The sequence below is a fragment of the Myxocyprinus asiaticus genome, chromosome 3, assembly GCF_019703515.2.
Source record: "Myxocyprinus asiaticus isolate MX2 ecotype Aquarium Trade chromosome 3, UBuf_Myxa_2, whole genome shotgun sequence".
Classification (NCBI taxonomy): Eukaryota; Metazoa; Chordata; class Actinopteri; order Cypriniformes; family Catostomidae; genus Myxocyprinus; species Myxocyprinus asiaticus.
In genome coordinates, this window is record NC_059346.1 from 12,703,414 (window position 1) to 12,729,547 (window position 26,134).

Consider the following 26,134-nt stretch of genomic DNA (forward strand, 5'->3'; position numbering starts at 1 on the left):
GTCAGGCACTGGGTCTGTGAAATATATTAAGTTGGTGACCTCTCCATTTTTTTAAAGATCAGCAAACAGTGTCTCTGGGGTTTCTTTAAGCATTTGTTGTTTGAATGTCTTTCTTTGGGGTTAATTTTTTATTTTTATTTTTTTTTTTACCTCAGGAGGGTAGAGGAGCTGGTAGTCTGATGGAGTTGAGCAGTTGGGGAGGAGTGTTGAATTCTTTGATTGGCTCATGTTGAGGGGTTCAATTGCATAAAGAAGAATGTAGCTCTCTGATTTGTCAAATGAGTGGTTGGATCTGCTTTTGATTGGTCTCTGATAAGATCTCATTTCTGCAAAAAATATACTACGAGTACAACGAAAAACCCCAAATAATGCATGCAGAGCAGAATTAGGACTGCACCCACTAATAATTAAAATAAAAAAAGAGACATTAAATTCCATACCTACCTAAAAAATAGTGATACACAGACCCTCCATCACAAGCGGACCCCAGAGGGAAGCCCCCTCAGCGGGTTGGTCTTAGAGTTGACTTTACAATCCAAAACATGTCCAGCTGACCCCAGAACAAAACCCCAGCTAGACAAAATCTAATTATTAAAACACAAAAAGAAAAATATCTAAAACATCGGACAGAAGCAACAGCTCAACAAAGTAAATTGGAATGCTATCTGTCACTAAACAGAGAACATAAATTGGCAGAATACTGGAGCACAGTGATCAACCCTAAACTAAGAAAAGTCCTGACCGTGTACAGACTCATTGAACATAACCTCGCCATAGAGACAGGCAGACAAAGACAGACCTGGCTACTAAAAAAAGACAGAATGTGCCCCAACTGCAATCAAAATGAAGTGGAAATAGAACTGCACTTTTTAACAACAAGCCCTAATTATGTACTAATTAGGGAAACATTTTCCCCCACTTCACAACCCATCACAAAGATACAACAAAAGGACATACTATCATACCTACTTGGAGAAATCCCAGCAAGCTCAAACTTAGCTGCAAAGTATGTCAAGTCCTGCCGTGACAAAAGGACAACCAGCGAAACAGGACCACAACCGGACAATAACTGAAACACTGTGCAACATGCATAAAATAGCAATCATAACATAACAATCTGCTTTAATTTACACATTTTATTACTACTCTATTTTATTGTATTTTTACATATTTTACTTTAACTGAGTGCACTTGTGTGTGCATGTGTATTCATGTATTGTGTGTGTGTGTGTGTGTGTGTGTGTGTGTGTGTAATGTTACTATGCTTTGGCAATGTAAGCTTCTTTTTTACCATGCCAGTAAAGCTTCATAAATCTTGATTCTAATTTAAATGGTTACATTCATGGAGGATGGAGGGGAAATCACTGGAGTGGAAAGCTATGCTAGTTAATTAGCATGATTAAGCATACAGTCAAGAGGACAAACCCAAGTGGATAATCGATTAAAAAAAAAAGTAATCTAGTGTGGATCATTCCTCCCTCTGTTTTCCATGGTTTGATCCTCTCTTGTCCTGTTGTCCGAAGTAATCCTTATTTTGTCTTCATACTGTCCATTTCATTCTCTTTTAAGATTCAACTAGAAATAGGCATTTTACTCGGTTTAAGAAAATCAAACAAGTCAAATAATCTAGGAGATCTTGAAAGTCATGTCTCCTCTCATTAAAAAAAGCTGAAAAATCAAAGGAAATTGAGACCAGTTAATTTAGCATATTTTACTACATAGATTTTTAGCACACTTTCTCTAATACATTAATATAAAATTTTACCAAAATGTAATGTTGGTGTTGAATAATAAACAAGTTCAAATTCATCAACTAGCCAAATAAATATGAATCCAAAGTCATATTTATTCATTCATTATTTAACAGCTTCTGCAGATTAGAAGCTCTAAAACAATCAATTCAAGATGTTTTTCTTCTCCTATGGTTTGTAGTTTGAATTAAAAAGAAATTATCAAAACTTTTTTTTTTCTCATTTCAATCTAAAAGTCCATCCAATAACACTAATAACTTCTCGGTTAGTCCCTAGCAATAGAATGTCTAAGCATCTCCTGTCTAGACACCCTTCCAGACAGGTTTTTGTTCAGGGCTTTCACATGGTCCAGACAGAGGCATGGTGACCCCCTGCCAGCCTCCATTCCCACAGATCTTCCCCTCCACACACTCCCCCCATCTCCTCTACCAGCTGAAGCCAGAAAATGCCACTGCTGGCCAGGAAGTGCCCAAGAAGATAAAAATCGAAAGCACACAGCGGATTAAAGTCAACAAGCGGTAATGCTGCGGGTGGACTCGGGCTTCGGTTAGGTTAATATCTTTAATGTAACATAATCCTAATCTAATTTAGAGATTAGGTCTGTTGTTTTTTGACGGGTGTAAACAATGTGATCGCGAGCTAGCGACTCGCAAGCGTTAGCAGCGTTTCACGTAAACACTGCGCCGTTTTTGTTGTTGACTGGTTCTCTGAAAAGTAAAGTAGAAAGCTATAAAACAGTTGCTTAAAGAAAGGAAGAAACACTCAGTTCAGTTCGCAACAATTCGTTTATCACAGTGTGCTTTTGCTTTACATACACATAGCTTGTCGAAAGCTTCTGTTAGCTGGTTAGCACACGGAGTTCTCCGTATTAAAGGAATGTTCCGCGTTCAGTACAAGATCAGTTCAATCAATAGCGTTTGTGACCACAATGTTGACCACAAAAATATTTGAAATACGTTCGTTCAACGTTCGTCCCTCATTCATTAAAATAAATGCTGTTGCAGTTAGGCACTTACAATGGAAGTGAATGGGACCAGTCTATAAACATTTCAACCACAAGACGTAAATATTATACTTGATAATATGAGTTTAGTGTGACAAAATCGGGGATTTACCAGATTACAACGTTTACGGCGTTATGCCATCATAACAAAGTTGTTATATTGGATAACTTTACACAGATAAGGTTAATAAGCAATGTTATTACTCTCAAATCAAGTTGACACGTATAATGTTTAAATTTTGTTGCCATACATTTGAATCTGTGTGTATTTTGATGTTTATGGACTGGCCCCATTCACTTCCATTGTAAGTGCCTTACTGTGACCTGCAAGTTTTGCTTTTTATACAGGGGAGAAGTCGAAATATTTTTTGGTGGTAACCAACAGAATGCCACAAATGCTGTCAATTGAGCTCAACTTTAATAGAAAATCTAGCAGTATTATTATTTATTTATTTTTTTGTAAATACTGCTGATTTTTACTTTTTTAGTCAAAAAGTAATTCACACCATATTTAAAGTGCATTTCAAACTCTGCTGGCTGTCATCCACACCATCTTTTCCTACTAAACACAGATAGTACCAGGAAACGGGGAGTTTTCTTAAAATTATTATTGCGTCATAAGCAGCAGCTGTGTGAGCAAATGCCATTGCATTTATGTGTATTTTTATGATGTAGCCTAATTGGTTTTGTGTCATTTGTTTAACACATGTCCATGTGGCGTCATCCGCTGTCTAGCAGGTGAAATACAGCAGAGGAGATGGCGTATCAGGGCAGCGGGCAAGCCTGGGGAAAACTGGTGAAAGTGGATGCATCTCCAGACTCTGAAATATTGCTCATAAACAGAGAATGCACAGTGGGGAGAAGAAAAGGTGCGATGTGACGTTAAAATGTTTGATGATATTAATTGCTCAGTCTTGTGTGTTTAGAGGGAGAATATGAAATCTTTTATTTTAAAAGGGATTTTCCATTTGGTTTCTTTTTATCCCTCCTCATTGTTTCACATATCTTATTATCTGAGTTCATACAATTTTAAAACTATTATTAGTTAGCCTTTTTATGGAGGTAATCAGTCTGAAGCAATGTCTACACATATTCATGCCTTTCACAATACTCTCTTTAGTTCAGCAAATGTACCCCCTACCAAATAATAACAATGGCATCTATTGAAGACATGCTCTTGGAATATTAAGTAGTTTTTTGTGTGTTGTGGTGGTGTGCGGGGCAAGGTTGTATCCCTTTGACACTGTCGGTGTCTGTCTGGTTTTGAAGACTGTCTGTTTTCTCGCTTTAATATTAATTAATGTGCCTGCTTTGTTCTGGTGCTTAGAGTAACATTCAACATTGGTTATTAGCTGAAGGGATACAGTGCATTCAGACCCCTTTATTTTTTTCATATTTTGTTGTTGCAGCCTTATGCTAAAATTCTTTAAATTATTTTTTTTTTCACATCAGTCTACACTCCATAACCCATAATGACAAAGCAAAAACCAGATTTTTGATAACTTTGAAAATTTATTAAAAAGAAAAAAAAAATGAAATATCACATTGACATAAGTATTCAGACCCTTTTCTATGACACTTGAAATTTAGCTTAGGTGCATCCCATTTCTCTGGATCATCTTTGAGATGTTTCTACACTTTGATTGGAGTCCACCTGTGGCAAATTCAATTGATTGGACATGATTTGGAAAGGCACACACCTGTCTATATAAGGTCTCACAGCAGAAAATGCATATCAGAGCAAAAACCAAGCCATGAGTTCAAAGGAACTGCCTGCAGAGCTCAGAGACAGGATTGTGTCAAGGCACAGATCTTGGAAAGGCTACAAAAAAATTTTGGGTGCATTGAAGCTTCCCAAGAGCACAGTGGCCTCCATAATGCTTAAATGGAAGAAGTTTGGAACAACCAGGACTCTTCCTAGAGCTGGCCACCTGGCCAAACTGAGCAATCGGGGGAGAAGGGCCTTGGTAAGAGAGGTGACCAAGAACCCGATGGTCGCTCTGGTTGAGCTCCAGAGATCATGTGTGGAGATGGGAGAAACGTGCAGAAAGACAACCATCACTGCAACACTCCACAGATCTAGGCTTTATGGCAGAGTGGCCAGATGGAAGCCTCTCCTCAGTGCAAGACACATAAAAGCCTACTTGGAACTTGCAAAAAAATCAACTAAAGGACTCTCAGACTGTGATGAAAGGAAGACTAAACTGTTTGGCCTCAATTCCAAGCATCATGTCAAGAGGAAACCAGGCACCGCTCATCACTTGCGCAATACCATCCCAACAGTGAAGCATGGTGGTGGTAGCATCGTGCTATGGGGGTGTTTTTCAGCAGCAGGACTGGGGGACTGGTCAGGGCTGAAGGAAAGCTGAACGCAGTAAAATACAGAGATATCCTTAATGAAAACCTGGTCCAGAGCACTTAGGACCTCAGACTGGGCCGAAGGTTCACCTTCCAACAGAAGACATCGCAAGAGTGGCACAGTGGGACAACACTGTGAATGTCCTTGAGTGGCCCAGCCAGAGCCTGGACTTGAACCCAATCAAACATCTCTGGAGAGACCTGAAAATGACTGTTCAACGACGGTCCCCATCCAACCTGACGTAGCTTGAGAGGATGGTAGAAAATCCCCAAATCCAGATGTGCAAAGCATGTCGCATCATACCCAAAAAGACTTGAGGCTGTAATCGCTGCCAAAGGTGCTTCAGCTTTTAACGACTTAATGGTCTGAATACTTATGTCAATGTGATCTGGTTTTTGCTTTGTCATTATGGGGTATGGAGTGTAGATTGATGTGAAAAATTTAAAGCATTTTAGCTTAAGGCTGCAACATAAAATGTGGAAAAAATGAAAGGGTCTGAATACTTTCTGAATGCACTGTAAGCTTCGTTACTTTAATAGGGTAATAATATTTCATTCACATTATATTGCATTACACTGCACTTTAAAACATTGTACCTTGTTTATTTTAAGAGAGAAAGTAAAGGGAAAGGAAGACAAAGGGCTGGGATACAGTGTTTGATGAAATTAGCAACATTTCTAATTAAAGTCAAACATGAAATAATGTTTACAAGTCATTTTACTTTTATAATGTGACATATTTCAGAGAGAAATAGGATATTAGACGAGAAAACAATGTAGGACGGGACTTCATTTTATTGATCAGGAATTTATTGAATCGTGAAAAGTTGTCTACATGATATATGGTTGAAAATGTTAGAGGAACTTGTCAGCTGAAAAGGAAAGTCATACAGGAGGATTACTACATTTTGAATACAAATTACAGAGACAAAAACATTTTTTTCTTGCAATAGCATACATTGATAAATAATTTACAGTAATACCTGGAATGTGCTTTATGAAAGTTAATAGGGTACATTTTTTCTATCACAAAGTTTATCCCAACCTTACTGACATTTTTTGTTTGTAGGCTGTGACCTCTCATTCCCTTCTAATAAACTGGTCTCAGGGGATCACTGCAAAATCACTCAAGATCAGAACTCAGGAAAGGTGTGGCTGGAGGACATGAGGTATGGTCACTTTTTTGACATTCATTTTAAAACTCCCTTGTAGTAAGATGCCAGAAGTTTCCTTTAGGGCATACTTCCTAATTGCACAGACTTGCAATATTAATGTTATATACAGTGCAAGGGAATGTAATGCAGAAGAGGTAGTATACGTTAAATAATATAATTGGCTAGGTTGTGTATTGCATGTAATTATAGTATAGTTTTATCTGTTCATGAGATGGATAGCCTGAGGGAAAAAACTGTTCTTGTGCCTGACGGTTCTGGTGCTCAGTGCTCTGTAGCGTTGACCAGAAGGCAACAGTGCAGTCACTTCACCACCATACTTGACATTGTAAGTGCTCGCTATTTAAAAATGTTAGTTGCTCTGACTTTAATGGCATAAAAGTTGACTTACTTGATTGTTTTAAGTAATCTCAGCTTTTTCTACAATAGATAGTTCAATCAACTTGTAATAAAAAAAATCTTTTAAACTGAAGTTGGATTTTTTTTTATAGTGTAACAGGATATGGAAACCCTGGAAGTATCAGGGAATTTTCAAATGACCAGGGCTGGATAAGTAATGGAAAAAAATATTAAGAAATAAATAATTAAATATTGGAAATTTCCAAAGTGAATGTAAATATGTCTGTATACAGCACAAAACAATTCACTGGCTAGAAATTGTTCTTTGTGTGTTTAATCTGGCTTTTAAAAGTAATGCAACAGGTTGTGTGTCTCCACAAGTAGACACCAATAAAAGCTTTGGTGGTCTGTTGGTAAATTGTTTTTGTTTGTTTTTTTGTTCAACCGAGTTCATGCTAATTATACTAAGTGACTTCTAATTCCATGAGTAAGTGAATTAACTTAATGACAAGCTTGGCTCTACGGCAAATATATATCCAAGACATTTAATCGCTACAGTTTAAAGTCTTTGCTTTTGTGAATAATTAATTGTGATTTGGTTAATTGTAAGTAGTCAGAGATACACTAGTTGATGTTAGTCTGTAGTGATTTTAAGTCTCATGTATTTGAATGTATCCGAGCTTACCATAATTGCAGCTGTATTTCTGTCCAACTAATTAAGTGAGTGTGTCTTTTAGAGAGTCGATATGCAGTGTGTTTTACAGAATGTGTAGTCAGCATGATGTACAGTCCATTCTTCACTGTCACTAAAAATAAATGTTGCCAAAAATGAGTCAGTTTTAAAAAAAGTAACTGTGGCGATGTCAGTTACAAAGGGATGTAAACAGAATCATACTTTATTAACTTCCTGTTTGATGATGGTCTGTGTGTTTGTTTACATCAGCACCAATGGAACAGTGATCAACATGTCCAAACTGGTGAAGAAACAGGCGTACTTACTGCAGAACGGTGATGTCATTTATTTTGTGTACAGGAAGAACGAGCCAGAACAGAGTGCGTTTGCTTTTGTTTCTCACAATTTTTTTCATATTTGTTATGAAATTACTGTTACAAATTCAGTTGTTTCCAAACAAATTTCACACCTTGGATTCATCTGTTTTAATGTGTTTGTTTTTGCACTAGCCACATATATTTTCTGTTTTGCAGACATTGCTTATGTGTATCAGGCCATCATGCCACAGAAAAGTGCCTCACAGGATGTTGAAGGTAAACAAACCTTGAATATAATTTTTTTTATGCAGATATAAAACTTTCACTAAGCTTCCACTTGTTGCATAACGTATAATTATGGGTCAAACGGGCGTGAAACAGCATGAGTAAATTATGACAGAATTGTCATTAAGATCCGGTTTTCTCTTTGTGATATCCGCAGATGATGGGAGAGAAGAAGAATCTGATCTGACAGAAACAGAAAGTGAACCAGCACCAGTGGAGCCAGTTATTGTAAAGCCTCTACCTCAGACTGGGCATGAGGAACCCCAGCCATCTACCTCCACCTCTACCTTCCACTTCTTCAACATGTCCTTATCTACCTGCTCTGGTAATTGCTGTAAACACTGTATGTGCACTTTCTTGCAAGTTGCCTTATATGCTGCTGTCTGGGGTAATACATGAGTCATCTTATTTGCAGTGAGGTTTTAAAATGTACAGTGCTGACACTATCAACGAAAGACCTAGGGAAGCTGGACTTTCAGTAGACTTTGCCATATACCATTGATGAAAAAGATTATTTGTTGCATTATAAATTATATTATCAGTTTAACATTTCTCACAATTTCTCAGTATTTGATATTTCCCCTTTTTGCTTAAATAATAGCACGCACAATAGCTGGCATTATACCCTGTCATCCCAGCATAATTGGAAAATGTTCCAAAGATCATCTTATACAAGGAAATCTGTCCTATTGTACAGAGGAGGTCAATGGTCAATGTCAAAAATTACTTGCATTTGATTAGTGACCTAGAAATAGTGAAGAATCTTTAATAATTGAAAAATAATCCTAAAGCCTTGTGCTTATTTCCAGGTTTAAATGTGATTTAAAACCCCAGACATTCAATAAGGTCTCAGCCTTTTTAGACCTTATATATATTTCTATATATGCAGCATTTAGCAGAAAAACGTCAGTTCTTTGGCCAGTTTCCCTCTTGAATCTAGAGGTTTGTATCGTTTGAGTACGTTTATGTAGTTGAGAATGAAATCTTGCTGTCAGTGGTGAGGGGAATATGTGATGACTGTAATACTCTTTTGCAGGTTATGAAAATGAAAAGCATGTTGAGTCATCAAGCTGTTCCCACAATGCCCCAGCAGGCAGCCCAAGGGAGGCAGTCATGAATCACCCCTGCCTGAAGAGAACTTACTGGACTGACGGAGGGCAGCAGATGCTGACAGAGATGGAAACAGAGAGGAAAAGAAGAAAAACTGAGAGAGGTACATTATAGGGCTGGGCGATAGGACAATGTAATCAGATATCGGCGATGTCTTACAAAGATCCCATTTCCAATTGCGGACAGACAATGATCGACAATATTGGAAAATGGCAAAACCACGGATCTGGGAAGTCGCCATATATATTAAACAGTGGCCAGGGTGTGAAACTAGCACCCGCCACCTGCAAAATGCAACGAGGCTGAATCCAGTTTGCAAACTCCTCGTCCAAATATATTTCATGAGCGGGTAATTTTGCTCATCTGCCCGCAACAGGCGGGCAACCTGTAAGACATCTCGGAGTGACACATGACAAGAAATGCTGTAGTCACAAAGACACACTTGAAGAAACACACTTTATTATATTTTTAAGAACAGACAAAAGAAAAGCCATCATTGCTTGTGTCTGATTCGCTGTTTGTTCAGAGGCATGCAGCACGAGCCTGTCATGTGTAGCACATGCATGTAAAGAGTTTTCACTCTTTTTTTTCTCTGTTTCATTCATCTGAAAACTGTTTGCGAGAATAATGTTGTCTATCAGAATGCTGCAAATTATCTCCGATCATCTCAGGAGGTGCTGTGAGTTTAATTCACTTTATTTCTATTGGTTAGCATGCATTGTAAACGCAACTCTGCAGGTTCAGTAATATATATCTTTGTATTAAAGAAACAAAGACAAAAGTGATTAAATCATAAAGTAGTACAAGACACATTCACCTTGAACCTAAAATTTAGTTTTCTTTTCTTTAGGCAGCATTAACTGTATTACCAAAATGCAATACAAACACAAATTCGATAAGAACACATTTGGCAGCATTATTTTGGGAACACAAGGTCATTTATTAGGCTTATTTATTTGGATTATTATTGTCTTTACATTTATAATTGTCTTTCGTTCTTAATCTGTAGCACAATTAGTCATTTTCCATCTGTGTTGACGGATGCTTGTGTGATGGCAAATGGAGCCATTGGAGACAGTAAATGTTTGGATTTGAGAGCAAAATCAATAAAGCAAAAAACATTCACCGAGCCTTGGCAGGGGGGTTGACAATGTAATCGGATATTGCGAGATTTTTAAAGACAATTATCGCTAAAATATTTTTTACATATCGCCCGGCCCTAGCACATTAACACTGTAACACACTTTTGGTGAAATTAATGCAAGAAGCATTGTAAATAATGAAAATAACTTTTGGATGCCGCTACATATGATTCCAGGAATTGTTTTTCTTTGAGTCTTTAAAGAACTCATGTGTCTCACTTTCCTCCTTTCTTTCAATTTTCAATGGGCTGTATTGACATTACAGTAAGGGTACATTACCAAAACCGTAGCAGATTATAATAATAATAATATATTTTTATAGCACTTTTGAGTGATTTAGCAAAAATTGTGGCACCAAACCATGTAATGCCTTATATCTAATTAATTACATCTTAAAATCGACACTTAAATGAATTGGTAACCAATTCAAAGAAGCTAAAACTGGAGTAATATGATTTGAAGAACTAGTTCATGTCAAAAAGTCTAGCTGCAGCATTTTGCACTAATTGTAGCTATTCTAAAGTGCGTTGATGTAAAGTTGAAAACAGAGCATTACAATAATGAAGACAAAACGAAATAAACGCATGTATAAGCTTCTAAAACTCAAGACATGTCGAATGTGGGAAGTGTTCCTTAACAGATCAAAACAAGACTGAACTAACCTCCTGATGTGATATTCAAATTTAAATTTGTGTCAGAATAAACACCCAAATTTCTCACCACCTGCTGAATATTTGGGACCACCTGTCTAAGTGCTAACTCAATCTGACTTTTTTTTTTTTAATCATGACCGATTATAACAACCTCTGTTTTATCAGTATTTAACTGAAGAAAATTACATGCCATCCACATTTTCATATCTGCTATACACGCTTGAAGAACATTTAAATTAGTCAGATCATTGGGATTTAATGAAAAATATAATTGCAGGTCATCTGTATAGCAATGAAAATTAATATTGTATTTTTTGAATCACAAAACGAAGCGGTAACATAGAGTATATAGTGAAAACAGTATTGGCCCTAACACTGATACTTGTGGAAACATATTTCCTATTCGACAAGTATGAAACAAACCAGTTAAATCAAGCAACACTAAAATCCATTATCCTCTGCCATCAATAAATTATTGATCACCCTAAGAAGGGCAATTTCTGTACTGGGGTTTTCTCTAAAACCTGACTGAAATTTTTCAAAAATATTGTTATCCACTATCTCCAATAGTTGCCGAGCTACAGCTTTCTCTAATATTTTGGAGATGAAAGGTAATCTTGAGATTGGTGTATAGTTATTTGGAACCAAAGGATCTAATGTGGGATTCTTCAGAAGTGGATGAACTGTTGCAGTCTTTAACTAAAAAGATTAGAATATTTACTTAAATGATTTATGTTATTACTGTCATTTTGGAAATTAGATATCTAGGTCGCATTTCATCTCAAAATCAAAATTAATATTTTTAGACAAAAAATGCAGACCAAATATGTTTTTTGAGATTCAGCTGGGTATTTAGATTTACCATGATTTTTTTCTTAAAACAAACTTTGCATCAAAAAACAAGGAGGAATTTTAATTGTTTTACATTGTGTTGATGTTCCATTCTAAAACAAGAACACTTGTAAATCCAACAATTATTGGTTATAGTAACTGAAGGTTCTCTGTCTCTGTCTCAGATGACCTGGATAGATTTGGATCTGCTCACAGTGACTCCGCTGCTTCTGCAAATGTTCCTCAGGCCACTCTCAGAGTAGTGGGGAAAGAGAAAGCAGAGGGAGCCAAAACGGACAAGATGGAAGAGTCCCTCACCTGCATCATCTGTCAAGACCTGCTGCATGACTGTGTCAGGTCAGTCCTGTGTATACAAATGACCACCTAAATCCTAATGGACATTTTGGCAGAAGACACTTTTATTTGTTTTCTTAATTGAAACTTATGCAAATCCTTTAAGAAGGATTTTCAAATGGCGTGTGATGGCTGATTAATTTTAATTTGTATATTTCTGTACAGTCTTCAGCCTTGCATGCATACATTTTGTGCTGCCTGTTATTCTGGTTGGATGGAGCGCTCCTCACTCTGCCCTACCTGCCGATGTCCCGTGGAGAGGATCCGTAAAAACCACATCCTCAACAATCTTGTGGAGGCATACCTGCTTCAACACCCAGGTAACACTCATCATAAATAGCTTCCTGATAAGGCCTGCTCACACTAGTTTGATGAAACTAAATGACACCAAAGTATAAAAACAAAACTGCAGGAAAATTATTTACACCAAATGCGATGCTACATTTCCATCATACTCTAAATGAGAAGATCTTTAAGATCCAAACAATTGACTTGGCCTCTGAATATAAGAACAACATATCTTCACTGTACTATAATGACCGAAATTACATCTATTTCTTCCTATTTTACTCATACCCATATCTATTGGTGTTTGTAAGTGTTCTCACGTATGTCTTCATTTGTTTTTATGTCACAGAGAAGTGTCGCAGTGAAGAGGACTTGCGCAGCATGGATGCTCGGAATAAGATCACACAAGACATGCTGCAGCCGAAGATCGAGCGCTCATTTTCAGACGAGGAAGGAAGTTCAGATTATCTGTTCGAGCTTTCAGACAATGACAGTGACACCTCTGACATGAGGTCAGCAACTTTGCACCTTTTATTCTTTCTCTTTTTAAAACTCTTGTCACTGCTTTCCGTTTTAGTGCACCATATGCATCAGACGTTAAAGGAGTTATGATTACCTCATTTATAAAGTAGCTGATTTCCAGCAGATTCTACAGAGAGTTTAAGTGTTTGATGAAGCCGACCCTACACATCTACAAGAGTGATTTGGCTCATCCACATAAACGTATGTGTTTGTGTGTGTTCACAGTCAGCCCTACATGATGTGTCGGCAGTGTCTGGGCTATCGGAAGGAGCTTTGCTCTGCCCTGTGGATCTGTGAGCCCGCTCAATCAGAGGCGCCAGCTAAAGTGCCTGGAGATGAACCCTCCACATCCTCTGAAACCACCACAGGTTATTAACGCACGTGCTTTAGTTTACACAGTGCACTCATATAATAATGTTTAATTTATATAGCACCTTTCCAGAGCTCAAGGATGCTTCACAATCAAGAACAAATGCAGTTGCATATAGCAGATATCAGATCATGCAAACAGTTTCAATCCAGTACAAGTAAGCATACAAATACAGTGAGCAGTACATGAAGCATATACACATTATGACTGATAATATTGAGAGAACAAATATGTTTTGAGCTGAGTTTTGTATTCAGAGATAGAGATAGTAGTTCGGAGTGCCAGGGGAATTGAGTTCCATATCTTAGATGCCACAACTGAAAAAGACCTGCCGCCCATTGATGAAAGGCAGAATCTAGGAACCAGAAGAAGTTCACACCCAGAAGATCGGAGTGAGTGAATAGGAATATAGGGAGAAAGTAAATCAGAAAGGTAAGAAGGAGCTAGACCGTTGAGTGACTTAAATGTAAGCAGTAGAAATTTGTATGCAATACGGGATGCGACAGGTAGCCAGTGAAGGTTAAATAGGATGGGAGTAATATGTGCAGATCGTTTAGTGTAAGTTAGTACTCTCGCAGCAGAATTTTGAATATATTGCATGTGGGAGATAGAGTGTGCCAGTAGTCCAGAAAAAAGGGCGTTACAGTAGTCAAGGCGAGATGTAATAAATGCATGGACTAATGATTCAGCACCTTTCGGGCTAACGTAGGGATGAATTTGGGCGATACGATGTAGTTGGAAAAATGCTGCTTTAGAGAGTTTGTTAATATAGGCATCTAGGGTCAGTGAAGGGTCAAGAATGATACCTAAGTTTTTGACTGTGGCAAATGGGAAAATTTGAGTAGCATCAATGTCACAGCTAGGGACATTAGTTAGATTTGTGGTTGTGGGAATCAGGGGACCTGGCAATATTATATTGATATCATTTAGTATATTGCAATCATTTACTTTCTTGTTTCTCGTTAATTTCTCATTCAAATGCTACACTTCCTGCTTTACTTAATCGTAGAGCCAAAGAAGCAGCATAGAGCGTCAGTGTCAGTAAATAAAATAAATAACTTGAGGCAATAGCATACCAGAGTGGTTCCAGAGTGTTTATCATTACACAAAAAAACCTTGCAGTCTAGTTGTATGGAGAATCTGTATGTACATCCTTACAAATGAGAAAAGTTTGTAGACTTTTAATAGGGAAGTACAAAACTAAAAATTTTCATAATCGACTAGTCGTGTTAAGGGTAATAATGTATAATAATGCTCCGTAATGTTCACATCCCCGATCAGACGTGTTTCAGAGGGATATACGGACACTGTGTAGCACTACAACATGGTGACTAAGGGATATTCAACAGATAAACATGCTAAATATCTATAACATCTTATTGCACAAAACTATCAAAGTAAGAAATAATAAAAAAAAAAACAATAGCAGAACAAAATCACTTCTATGCATTCTGAACACAGAATGACGCACTTTAATGGAACTTTAGGGCGAGCCTCGCTCCACATTTAAAAGCGCAGAACTGCAAGATAATATTGCGGGTACATATCTAGTTCACAAAATAAAGCAGTTTAAAAACTTTTTTACCACAACTATTTATTTAAGCAGTGTCAGACAGAATCAGCAAAAGACTTTAGTCTTTCCACAGCACCTCACAATTACGGGAACATTACTCACAGCAGAGGATTACATGTCTGACAGTATAATATATCCTTTGCTCATTCTGCACTTTGCTCTGAGTGATCTGTGTCCATGTTTTTTTTCTACAAAAAATATTTAAAAATTGTGAGAAATTAAACAAAAATAGTAATTCTTGGCATTAGGATATTACAATGACATTTAAGTGCCACATTAAAATAAGAAAATAAAATATAAGCTTTTGAGAATAAAGTTGTAATGTGTTGAGAATAAAGGCATAACACTGAGTGAGTGAAGTAAAAATATTTTGAGAGAATAATCACAATATGACGACTTTATTACTGCTTTATTTTCGTGATGTTACAACTTTATTCTCAAAACTTTACTTCTGTAATGTTGCGAGTTTCTTCCTCAATCTATTTTTTTTTTTTTTTTTTTTTTTTTTTTTTTTTTTTTTACTTGACTAAAACGCTGTTGTTGAATATTAAAGTATTGTGAGGTAAAAATAATTACTTTAAAATATCGATATGTTCCCACCACCTTGACAGCAACAGACACAACCAAACAATTTACACATACTGTTTGCAACATCAGAATTCCTAAGTCACTATACTAATGTTCCTCTGTTATCCACTGTGCCCATACTACAGCTCCTCAGGAGTTCAGGTGTCCTCCTCAGGGCAGTCACCTCATCTGCACCTGCTGCCTGCAGCCCATGCCTGACAGACGCGCAGAGCACCTTCCCCCACAGATGTCCCCTCAACATTGTGAGTGGCCTGACAGCTGTCCATCAATGATCTCAGGCCTCATGGAGTTACCTGATCATTTGCTTTAGCTTCTGTTCTTTTGACCTGATTTGCAGGTATGGTGTGCCAGAAGCCTTTCTGTCACGTGTACTGGGGCTGCCAGCGGATCGGTTGTCAAGGTTGCCTAGCACGTTTCAATGGTAGGTTTCTGAGAATGCTTTTCCTTCAGCTAAAATGCTGCATAAAATTGGTTGAACACCTTTTATTTCTTGATCGTTTTATGATTATGGTTATATGTCCTTACAGAACTTAACCTTACTGATAAATGTCTGGATGGAGTTTTAAATAGCAATCAGTACGAGTCAGAAGTTCTTCAGGTATGTCTTGTTTATGTGTTTTTTTTGGGCTTTCTGGAGCTTAGTTCTCCAGTACTCTGTTAATTACAGTGCTTGCAAGGTGAGCATTGTATTTATATTCCTCAAACATTTTCTTCTTTTGCTGCTGCTGCTCCTCCCTCACAGTTTTTGCAATTAATTCAGCTTGATCTGCTTAATCTACAGTCTCCAACAGGGACTAAAAACTAAATGTTTTTCATTCGGTTCATTCTTCGCAAAAATGTTATTTTTTCATTCCTGTCCCAGCGTTCTGTTGCCTCCATTACAACTGGTAACCGTTGAGAATGAAATTAAAGAATGGTAATTATGTTCTATTTTTTAAATGACTGTACTCTGTGCTAAGGGTGGGTACCAGTTGAAGTGTTACCAGATCTCTCATGGGAAAAAAAAGGACCTGGTCTTTTCCCATGTGGGGCAATTATCTGCACTGAATTCAAAACGAAGTATACAGTAGCCTATATAAAATAACGTCTTTTCAATAAATGTATTCTCTCCTGTATGTATGCACACACTGCTTGGGTGTGTTTGGACTAATTGTCATCTTATGCTGGCCGAATTATTTTATTTTAAACATGTAATAATTATTTATTGCATTTTAATTATTTATTTTAATTACAGATCTGCTTCTCAGTCAAAACCCAGCAGCATCAAATCTGTATCAGTGCATCATATCTAGCAATAATTCATTGGAGACTTGGAAACAACTGAGAAATGAACATTTTACCTCAATATTTTTCCTTGTTTCTGGATTATCCGTGCATGTACATAGTAATTCTATATACAGTAGTTGTCTAAAAGGTCTTCAGCACATCACAGAAGGCTACATCCATAACGTGCATTAATGCAGCAATTTCCTTCAGAATCAAAGCACATGCTTATCATGTTTAATTAAAAATACTGAAGTCTCATTTTTTGGGCAACAGGAAGTGGTGTTATTTCTGAAAATTAACTGTAATAAACCATTTAGACTTTGTTTTCATGAAGAAAAGAAAAAAAAAATCTTAATGAAATTAACCAGTTATTAACTGTTTACCAACATTTAAAAATAATGTTTTCACTCCAGAACAATTGAAAGGGACTTTGTTACAGTTTTCAGTTATGTTCTGCATAACATTTTTGTTTGTTTTTGGTTTTCGTTTTCATTTCGTTCCTCGGAACGTTTTCAGTCCCTGGTCTCCAATCAAAGTTTGTTTTGTAGATAATTTCAACTTTAGGTGTGCTGTCTGTTTTTTTTATGCTTTATACTTTTTCTAAGAAATGAAAGATAGTAGTTTGGAATTCTCTCTTTGACTTACATTGCTTGAAAGTTCAGTATTCGCAATTCTCAACCGAATGCATGCTGTGCAACCACAACAATTGTTGTTGTTCTTTTCTTTTTAACTCTATTTAAGCGACAGAAGTTGAGTTGTGTGTTGATTCTCATGCCCAGCCGACAGTATACAAGATGTGTTCAGTGTGTCATAATAACTGCAAAGCGTCTCTGATGATGCACCATTCCAGTTACAGAGAACCAAAGCCAAAAACCTAAACTTACCTAAAACTTAAACACTACTCACACTACTTCCTTGCAAGCACTGGTATTTTCTACTGGAAATGCAAATCAGTTTTATCTTTAGCCTTTATCATTTAGCAGCAAGAAACCACCACGTTTCAAATTCAAGTTTTTGTTAGTGTCTTGTAGGATTTGAGGTAATACAGACAGATCTTTACTCAAAGCTGTTCCCTGTCTTCGTGGCAGAATTATTTGACTTCTAGAGGAATGACCTGGAGGCATATGCTACAGGAAGCACTTCAGGCAGTACAGCAAGGCCGGTACCATCTCTCAGGTATAAGTTGAGACTTCAGCTGAATCATGCTGAACTGTACTGTTCATTAAAATTGACTTCAACTCAGGTAAATGCCCTGTTCTAACTCTCTCTTGTCTTTGTATGTACAGATTACAGAATTACTGCCAACTCCTTCCTGTGCTACTGCTGTGGACTTTGCACTTTTAGAGAGCTCACATACAAATACAGAGAGCACATTCCTCCATCAGAGCTGCCAGGTAAAACTCACATATATTAAAGGTGACACACAACAGAAAGTACAGCCATGTTTAGGTCAAGTGTCTCTCTGCTAAAAGCAGACATCAAGTCAGATCTGTAAACCTTTAGATTTAATGGGAGATGAGAAAACTGAGAGTGTTATTTCATGATGTAAGTTTGCTGTTTTTATTCACAGATGCTGTGACTGTCAGACCAGACTGTTACTGGGGACGTAACTGTAGGACTCAAGTGAAAGCACACCATGCCATGTAAGTGTCTTAATGGTTACACTGGCTTAATGCTTATACTGCAACTACCATTGTCAGGTTTGTATGTGAAAGTATCTTGATTCACTTTTAGTTAGCGCTTTCATCAGCAGGGACGTCACCACTGACTTGATGACTTGTTGGAATGTTGGAATGAACAGAACAATTGAATAGTATTGCACATAATGTCATTCTCTGCAAAAGCTTGTGCAGGCAACACTAACCAAAATTTGGAGAAAATGTGTGAACACTTCTGTACCTTAAAAAAAAAAATTAATTGGTGTCGCTTTTTTGCACGGAAAAATTCACACAAAACAATTCTTTGAATAGAACTCTGCTATGATGAACATGTTTTTAATTTCTGAGAGTTCAGAGTCATTTTGATATTATTTTGGGGGTTAATTTCACAATTGTCAAAGTGGTATAACTGTCCAGAGGCAGAAAAATAAATAAGCATTAAAAGTTGAAATCCTTGAAAAAAGAAATGATGGCCTAAGTCATTTGGAATAATAATGTATCATATTTGTTTTTTTTAATTATTATTTATTTTTAAGAATTTATTTTTAAAATATAAATTTTTGAAAAACTTTTGTTTGAATAAAATCTGATATTTAGATTGTTTTATGAAAGGCACATTTTGTTCAGTTCAAATGGAGTAACACTTAGAAGACTTTTTGATATTCGTGACTCAAAAATTCATATTTATAAAAAAAAAAAAAAAGTTTTATCTTAAAATATGTTTGAAAACAATTTTTTTTAAATTAATGATTAAGATGAGTACACTCGAGTCTTAACTTACCTTTAACATTTTTGCATCACTTGACCTTTTTTTCCCATAATGTTTTTCATTATTAATTATGTTTTGTAGAATATACTTGTAAATGTTTTTCAAAAATTTATGAAACCATCATGGATGCAAATATTACATTCCAACAAATTTAATATATGTTTTAAACTACATTTTTAAAACATTTCTTATTTTTATCATCTCTGACAACCTTATTTTAAAAACAATTTTTAAAGGGCGTAACTAAAAATACAATCTTTTTTACTTATTAATTACTGCCTCAAACAAAACTCGAATTGATTTCAAAGTTTCAAAACATGAGGTTCGCATATTCTTCTGAACATGTAATACTTCAATCCACCAGTAGAGGGCAGCTATTAAACATTTATGTAGTGTCAGTCTGCACTGCAGTACTACATTATAGATCTGTTTGGACATTTATAACGTTAATCAAATTAATTGGCAATATATCTTTATCATTCTCAATAATTCAGGTGATCATAAAACCATAATCATATTGTTTTCTCTTTTTTTTTTTTCAGGAAATTCAACCACATATGTGAGCAGACCCGCTTCAAGAACTAAGATTATTGGAACAGTGTTCGATTCAGCAGCGGTTTTTGTAAGGTTGAAAAGCTCTCTGGCTTCGTCATTATTCCAGTTTCTCACGAAGTGATGTCTTCTGGGTAACAAACCTGCAGTAAGAAGGTGTTATACCTCTTTACTCCTCTAGATGGCAGTTTGTAGTCAAGCCATTTACATATGCAAAGTCAATCAGCTGTAATAACCCAATTATTTTCGAGATAAACAGGTTGAGGTATGGCGTCAGCATATAGAAATACTTTATCTTGATCAGCACTTTGTTTCATTCCACTATGCTATTGATGTTGTTTCATGTTGCATCTCTAGTTTTAATTGTGAAGCATGACAAAGCAGGCAATCAACACAGTAGCTGATGCACTGTAAAAAAAAAAAAAAAAAAAAAGTACCTTTCATGCAAAAAGCTGTTTTAGCTTGAACATTGTACAGTATACAATTAAGAAATCTTTTAATCAACTAACCTTTGGTGCCTAAGAAATGACTGTCATATAAAAACTAGTGGTTCCTTTAATTTTTGGGTTTTCACTTTACAATAAGGTTGTATACATGAACAGTAGTTAATGCAGTAGGTAACATGAAATAACAAAGAATTGTTTTACAGCATTTATTAATCTTGGAAAGTACATTTTTCTCATAGTTCACCCAAAAATGATAATTCTCTCATCATTTACTTACCCTTATGCCGTCTTAAACTTGTATGACTTTCTTCTGTCTAACACTATTACAAAGACTATTTTGAAGGACATATAACATGTTTTTGTCCATACAATGCAAGTCAATGGGGTCTAAAACTTTCAAGCTTCTAAAAGGACATAAAGTCTGCATGAAAGTAATCCATACGGCTCAGATGGTTTAATCCATGTCTTCTGGAGAGATATGACCCATTTTGGGTAAGAAAACTGAGAAACTGACCTCTTTGCACACGTCAAGCGCGAGGAAGTGTGAACGAGTTTCTCTCGTGATCGCTCCAAGGAGACTGTGGATGTCAAGAGTTATTGTAAACAAGGATGTCAATTTTGATCTGTTTCTCACCCAGAAATGATCGTATTGCTTCAGAAGACATAGATTAAACCATCTAAGTCATATGGATGACCTTTAGTTCTTTTTTTTTTTTGTTCTTTTTGGAGCTTGAAAGTTTTGGACACCATTGACTTGCATTGTATGGACAAAAACACATTATGCATCCTTCAAAATATCTTCATTTGTGTTCTGCAGAAGAAAGTCATACGTGTTTGAGACAGCGTAAGGGTGAGTAAATGATAAGATAATTATTTGGGTGAATTATTCCTTTAAACAGATGTATATGTTAACATTGCTTATTGTAACATGAACTAACAATAAATAGTTTATTTAAAAACATTAACCACAATTAAAAAATGCTGTATAAAATTATTCATTGTTAGTTCATGATACCTAATGCATTTACTGTAGTAATGTAAACAAATAGAACCTTAATGTAAAGTGTTTCCATTTTTGGTGTCTCTCTTTGTAACACTATTATAGTAACGATTTGCTCAAGACTTGTTTTATGCTATTGAGGTGATGTAAGGTTGATGCATGTTATATAAAAGGGATGTTTGTGGTAAAGATATTGACCAGTATCTTTATGACAGTGCACTAAACTATCAATGCTATTGAGTATTCAGCATCACTGGCTGCTCTTTTCTTTTTTCTGGCTTTTTCTTTTTTTTTTTTTACCATTAAGTGCATAAGCCATGTGAAGTTGGAGAGAGCAGGTGTGTATTTGCAGGGCTGTTCTGAAGGCATATGAACACAGTGCAGAAAGATTGTTATAATGCAAGGCTGCATTACACTGCAGGGGATAATCAAGTCAAATCTGATTTATAATAAAGTCTTAGATGCTTTCCTACATCCTGTTATGACTATAGCATTTTGCTGTTGGAAAAACACTCAGCGCTCTCCCATTTTGGAAATGGGTGGAAAATTGTTTTTAATTCTTAGTGTCGATAAATGCAAACGAGGCCAGTTAGCTAGTCAAACAATTTTTTATTTTTTTTTAACCTGTATTTGCGGTTATATAAATAATAGATATTAGAGTTTTCCTTTAATGAGATTTCTTTTGTTTTTGGGGGGGGCTATAGGTAGATTTGGCCATATAATAACGTGTTTTTTTTTTTTTTTTTTTTTTTTATATTTTTTAAATAGCCTAGGGCTGCAATTCTGACCTACTAAACCTCTCTGAATAGCTGTATTTCAGTTTGTATGGTTTAAAAAGTTTCGAAAAGAGTATAGTGTACGGATGCCACGATCAGTGTTAAAAACATTTGAGGCCTGAGGTGTCAAGCCTACAAATCCTTAAAGTTCAGAAAATTATTATTATTATTATTTTTTGGCTAGTTTAGGAAGGTTTCTTTTAGGGATGGGCATTTAGAGTAATTTTGTAGTACTCTAACACAAAAAAAACGAGTAATCAATTACTTGAAATTTAGAATTAAAATTCAGCCTTTATTTGTTATTTATTTATTTTTTAATGAAAAAAATGACCACTATGCATAAACTACAAAAATGACAAAATAATGACAGAATTAAAATTTTTGCGTCAACTATTCCTTTAACAACATCATGCAAGATTATTATGGCAAGATTGAAGAAGATTGAAGATATGGTGAGAGAAGCATTTTTATTGTTGACCATGGTAGGCAAAGGCACAAAGGAAGGTCAAATTGCAATATTTGAGTAGTGTTTTTTTTTTTAGACAAACATTTAAAGCTGAATGAGTACTCGATTAATCGGTTATTCGTGCATATCCATAGTTTCTTTAGTATTTAGTCAAAGGCATCGTCCCTTTTTTTTTTTTTTTTTAACGAGCCAATAGGCTTTAGTTATGTCACAGCCATGAACTATGAGTTGCAACTTGCTAGTCTTTTGCCAGGGGAGGGACATTCAAGTTACAGTCAAATACTCTCTAGAATGAGAGTCATCCAAGTTTTTGGTCTTTTTTTCTTGGAACAGAAAGACTGTACATTTTAATAAAAGGTCATTTTTTTCAGCTTTTAGAGAGAACAGTTCTAAGCTGGTAGACATGGACTAAAAGCCACAAAGCTCAAATTATAACTTCATGGGGGCATTAAAACGCACAAAAACCATTGTGTGTCATTTATTTCCAAGTACCTATCTCATTGCATTGTCGTATTCCAGAAATCTTGGAGGCCAGAGACCTTTAAGGGAACAAAAATGATGTTGAGAATTGGAGGAAAGCCCCTTGTAATTGCCATTTGCATGTGCAATTTCTAATATGTTGTCCTTCACACAATGGCATTCCTCAGAGGCTCAGATTAGATTTCCACAAACCCAGAGGCCAATCCTCTTCTACCCTCACCCACAGCCTCAACTGCTCTTTAATGAAGGTGGACATCAGGGCTCGGCGCACTAAAACCACAGACACTAACCTAATGGCACCTGACAAACAGCCACATTTGCCAGATTTGCTGCACTTCATTAGTAAATGTTCTGTCCGTGAAGTTGTGATTTAAAAAGACAGTTCAGCCTGGCGTTTTCAGTTTATCTGATTGTACAATATATGAACCGTTTTAGTGTTTTAGTGCAAAATCCTACTCTCTAAATTGTCATTTGTCTATACATTATATGATGTATAGTGTTTTATTGACACAAACATCAAGATATGTGAAGGCAAAGGTTTTAAAATGTTTTAATGTTTTAAAATATGTTCTCAACAGTGTTGGGAAAGCTACACAAAAAAGTAATCCACTATTAATAATTAATTCTAACATTTTAATTGGAATACTTTACTGATTACTTCCGGAAGTAGTTGCATTACTAATTAAAACAATTCCTAAAACACTTGTTTTTTCACTCATCAAATTCAAAATAAGGTCTATAGTTCCTCCTCCATGTTTTCCGTACAATGTCTTGTTAGTGACTCTTTATCTGTAATAGAAATGCAAACAGATGGTACATTTGAACATATTTCATGCTTAAATTGAGCCTACATAATATTTTAGAAATATGCGAAACCCAGATAATGTACTTAAAAGTAATTTATTGAAAGTCTACAACTGTAATCTGATTACAAGAATACAAAATGTAATGTTACACTACTTTTTAGACAAAAAGTACAGTAATTACTTTGGAATCTGATTACACCCAACACTGGTGCTCTATGAGGCTTACTCGTGTTTCGGGAGCAGAACAAATTTCGGAGAAAATGTAACTCAACAATTCAATGCAACTCTTTATGCAAGAATGGATTTATGAATTGAATTCTGCTCATGTTTCATGAATAAGGCCCAATAATATTGCTTTAATATCCAGATGTCATCTATACTTTAAAGTCTGTAAAATACCCTGTTAATATCGGTTGGCTGATGTACTCACAAACCACAACTGAACTCTTTATGAACTCTTAATATCTGCAGCAAAGGCTCAATGGAAGGGTTTAGGGATTTATTCTGGACTGGTCCTGGCTGTTAGATAAGCTCTCGAGGCTGTGTTGAATGGGAAATGTTGTACTCCACAGCAAATATTTACTCACTTGGGGTGGGAAGGAAATCAGTTTGGAAGGTTTTTTTCCTTCTTTTTCAGAAAATGGGGTGTTTGTCCCACCTCATCAAAGTTTAAACTTTAGGGTTCACTGAGTTTTTGAGTAGTTGATAACTATAGGGAAGCACATATAATAGCACTGTTCAAGTTTCATAGAGTTGATTTGGAGCTTGCTGTGCCTCCTTTTTTAGTAATGCTTAAAAATAAATCTGTTGCTCAGACTAAAACCTTGTCTGATTTACTGCACTAATAAAAAAAAGACATGCATCAAATTATCGTTTCGTCTTTTGTAAGTTTTGTCTGCAATATTTGAGTTTGTGTTCATACAGCATCTGAACAATTTCACTAATATTTATTTGCATTGTGTTAGTTACTGCATTTTAAAAGTTTGTATAGTGATCAGTTCCCTTTATATTTCAAGAGCAAAATCAATACACAGTTGACAGTATTACTGCATTTTTGTTTTCAAATTACAATTGAAACACTGTTGCAGCATATGACATTTTAAACATTATAAAAATATGATTGTATACACTTTCAATTATTGCATCAGTGCAAATTAAGCAGCATAGATGATTGCCACAAGGCACATAGTAATAAGTGAGATATAGGTGGAAAAACAGTTGTGATGTCATAGAACTGTTCAGTCAAAAACAGTTGGAAAAAGTCTTTTTAACCGTATAATTAAAAAGCATATTGGACCCATGGTGAATTGCAAAAAAACAAAAACAAATCATGAATGGAAGTTGCAAGAGATGCCAAGCATCTTTCTACCAGACCTGCTAATTGGTCTTTTACATGTTGCAAAGAGATTAGGAACAAGCCGTATTGTTCATACAGCCAATCTAAGGAATTTCATAATGAAAGTAACAATACAGTCAGCCTACAACTTCTTAAACTCCCACTAGTGAGTGAAGCATTAAGTGTTCACGTTTAAACATTTATCATATACATATGCAAGTTATTTCAAAACAATTGCAAAATATACTGTTAGATGTTATATACTTAACAAATGAACTGTGCGAATACAAAACTGATGGCTCGGAAGAACAATAACAAGTGCTTTAACAAAACAGAATTTTTATCAATCACGGCAACATTTATAATAAACACCTCCAAAAATCAAACACCTGCTTCATGACTTGCTACCAGAAGACATTGAGAGCAGCTCATAAGTGAAAGCCAATCAAATTTCAGTCCTGCTGACATCATCTATTGGCTGAAACTGCTTGACACTGGTTAAAATAGCAAATTGCTTCTCTACATGGCAGACTTTGTATTTCCGAGTCTCTGTTAACCTGAGAGAGTGGAAGAGCCCTGCTTTTCAAGAGGTAACGCCCCACCATGGCTTGGGCCTCGTCCACTCACTAATGAGTGATCTGTTGGTTGGATGTTGGGGATCTGGCTTTTTGATAGCAGTGGCATTTTTGGGCCTTCACACGTGTGCCCATTGATTTTCAAAGGCTTTTTGTGATGTTCTGCTAATACGAGAGGCTGACAATCTTCCTCTTCTGAAATAGCAAATACTGGGACAGTGACATGGACATCCTCTGCACTTAATACTTCACCCTGGGCTTGCTGTTGGCCTGAGGTGGCACTGGTGGTCTCAGTGAGCTGGTTTATGGTCATAATTCCATTAACAATAGCGGCCACTTGTGGCTTGGAGGATTCGGAGGCTCCAGAGAGGAGGCCAAAACATGGTGCGTTGAATCGGGTGCGTCGGAGGTTGCTGGTAGAGTTGAGCCGCCGTTGTCGCTGTGCAGGTTGAGTCAGGGGGTACGAGGCATTACTCATGAAGGAGTCAGATTGGCAGCTATGGTCAGGGCTCTGAAGTGGAGTGTCAGAAAGGACCTTTGCCATTCTACAGTTGTGAGCATCAGTAGATGCACTTGGGAGTCCCTGAGGGCATAAAAAGTCACATAGTTACACTTAGACTGAAGCACAGTTTGCTCGATGAATAGGTTTAAACTGATCTTGTAAGGGATAGTTTA

At 36.2% G+C, this 26,134-nt stretch overlaps 2 protein-coding genes across 9 annotated transcripts in view; one reads left to right on the forward strand and one right to left on the reverse strand.

Annotated features, from left to right (window-relative positions):
* The first annotated feature begins 2,158 nt into the window (after positions 1-2,158).
* LOC127424093 (E3 ubiquitin-protein ligase CHFR-like) lies at positions 2,159-21,492 on the forward strand. Of its 8 annotated transcripts, none has more exons than XM_051668878.1 (18): positions 2,159-2,269; positions 3,490-3,623; positions 6,182-6,281; positions 7,567-7,676; positions 7,830-7,889; positions 8,056-8,223; positions 8,935-9,111; positions 11,820-11,991; positions 12,154-12,308; positions 12,626-12,788; positions 13,024-13,166; positions 15,455-15,571; positions 15,667-15,750; positions 15,857-15,927; positions 17,684-17,771; positions 17,882-17,989; positions 18,166-18,238; positions 19,565-21,492. In XM_051668878.1, exons 2-18 carry the CDS (start codon positions 3,512-3,514, stop codon positions 19,605-19,607), a joined length of 1,944 nt encoding a protein of 647 aa, XP_051524838.1. In that variant the 5' UTR covers positions 2,159-2,269; positions 3,490-3,511; the 3' UTR covers positions 19,608-21,492. The 8 variants fall into 8 exon arrangements, 7 of the variants coding, with proteins under 7 accessions (XP_051524838.1, XP_051524871.1, XP_051524849.1 ...); XM_051668911.1 differs by having other exon boundaries at positions 2,169-2,269; positions 3,493-3,623; XM_051668889.1 differs by having other exon boundaries at positions 2,174-2,302.
* The window catches only part of LOC127424087 (uncharacterized), a 32,546-nt gene continuing 27,711 nt past the window's right edge, over positions 21,300-26,134 (reverse strand). Inside the window, exon 7 of the mRNA XM_051668862.1 lies at positions 21,300-26,042. Within this exon, the coding sequence (XP_051524822.1) occupies positions 25,437-26,042 (606 nt within the window). The 3' untranslated portion in view covers positions 21,300-25,436. The remainder of the gene's footprint in view (positions 26,043-26,134) is intronic.

Excerpts from the sequence above, each read along its gene's own strand:
- LOC127424093 (XM_051668878.1), top strand. The coding sequence starts at position 3,512 with ATGGCGTATCAGGGCAGCGGGCAAGCCTGGGGAAAACTGGTGAAAGTG. Across the intron at positions 7,677-7,829 it reads GAAGAACGAGCCAGAACAGA|ACATTGCTTATGTGTATCAG; the intron begins GTGCGTTTGCTT and ends TCTGTTTTGCAG. Across the intron at positions 8,224-8,934 it reads GTCCTTATCTACCTGCTCTG|GTTATGAAAATGAAAAGCAT; the intron begins GTAATTGCTGTA and ends ACTCTTTTGCAG.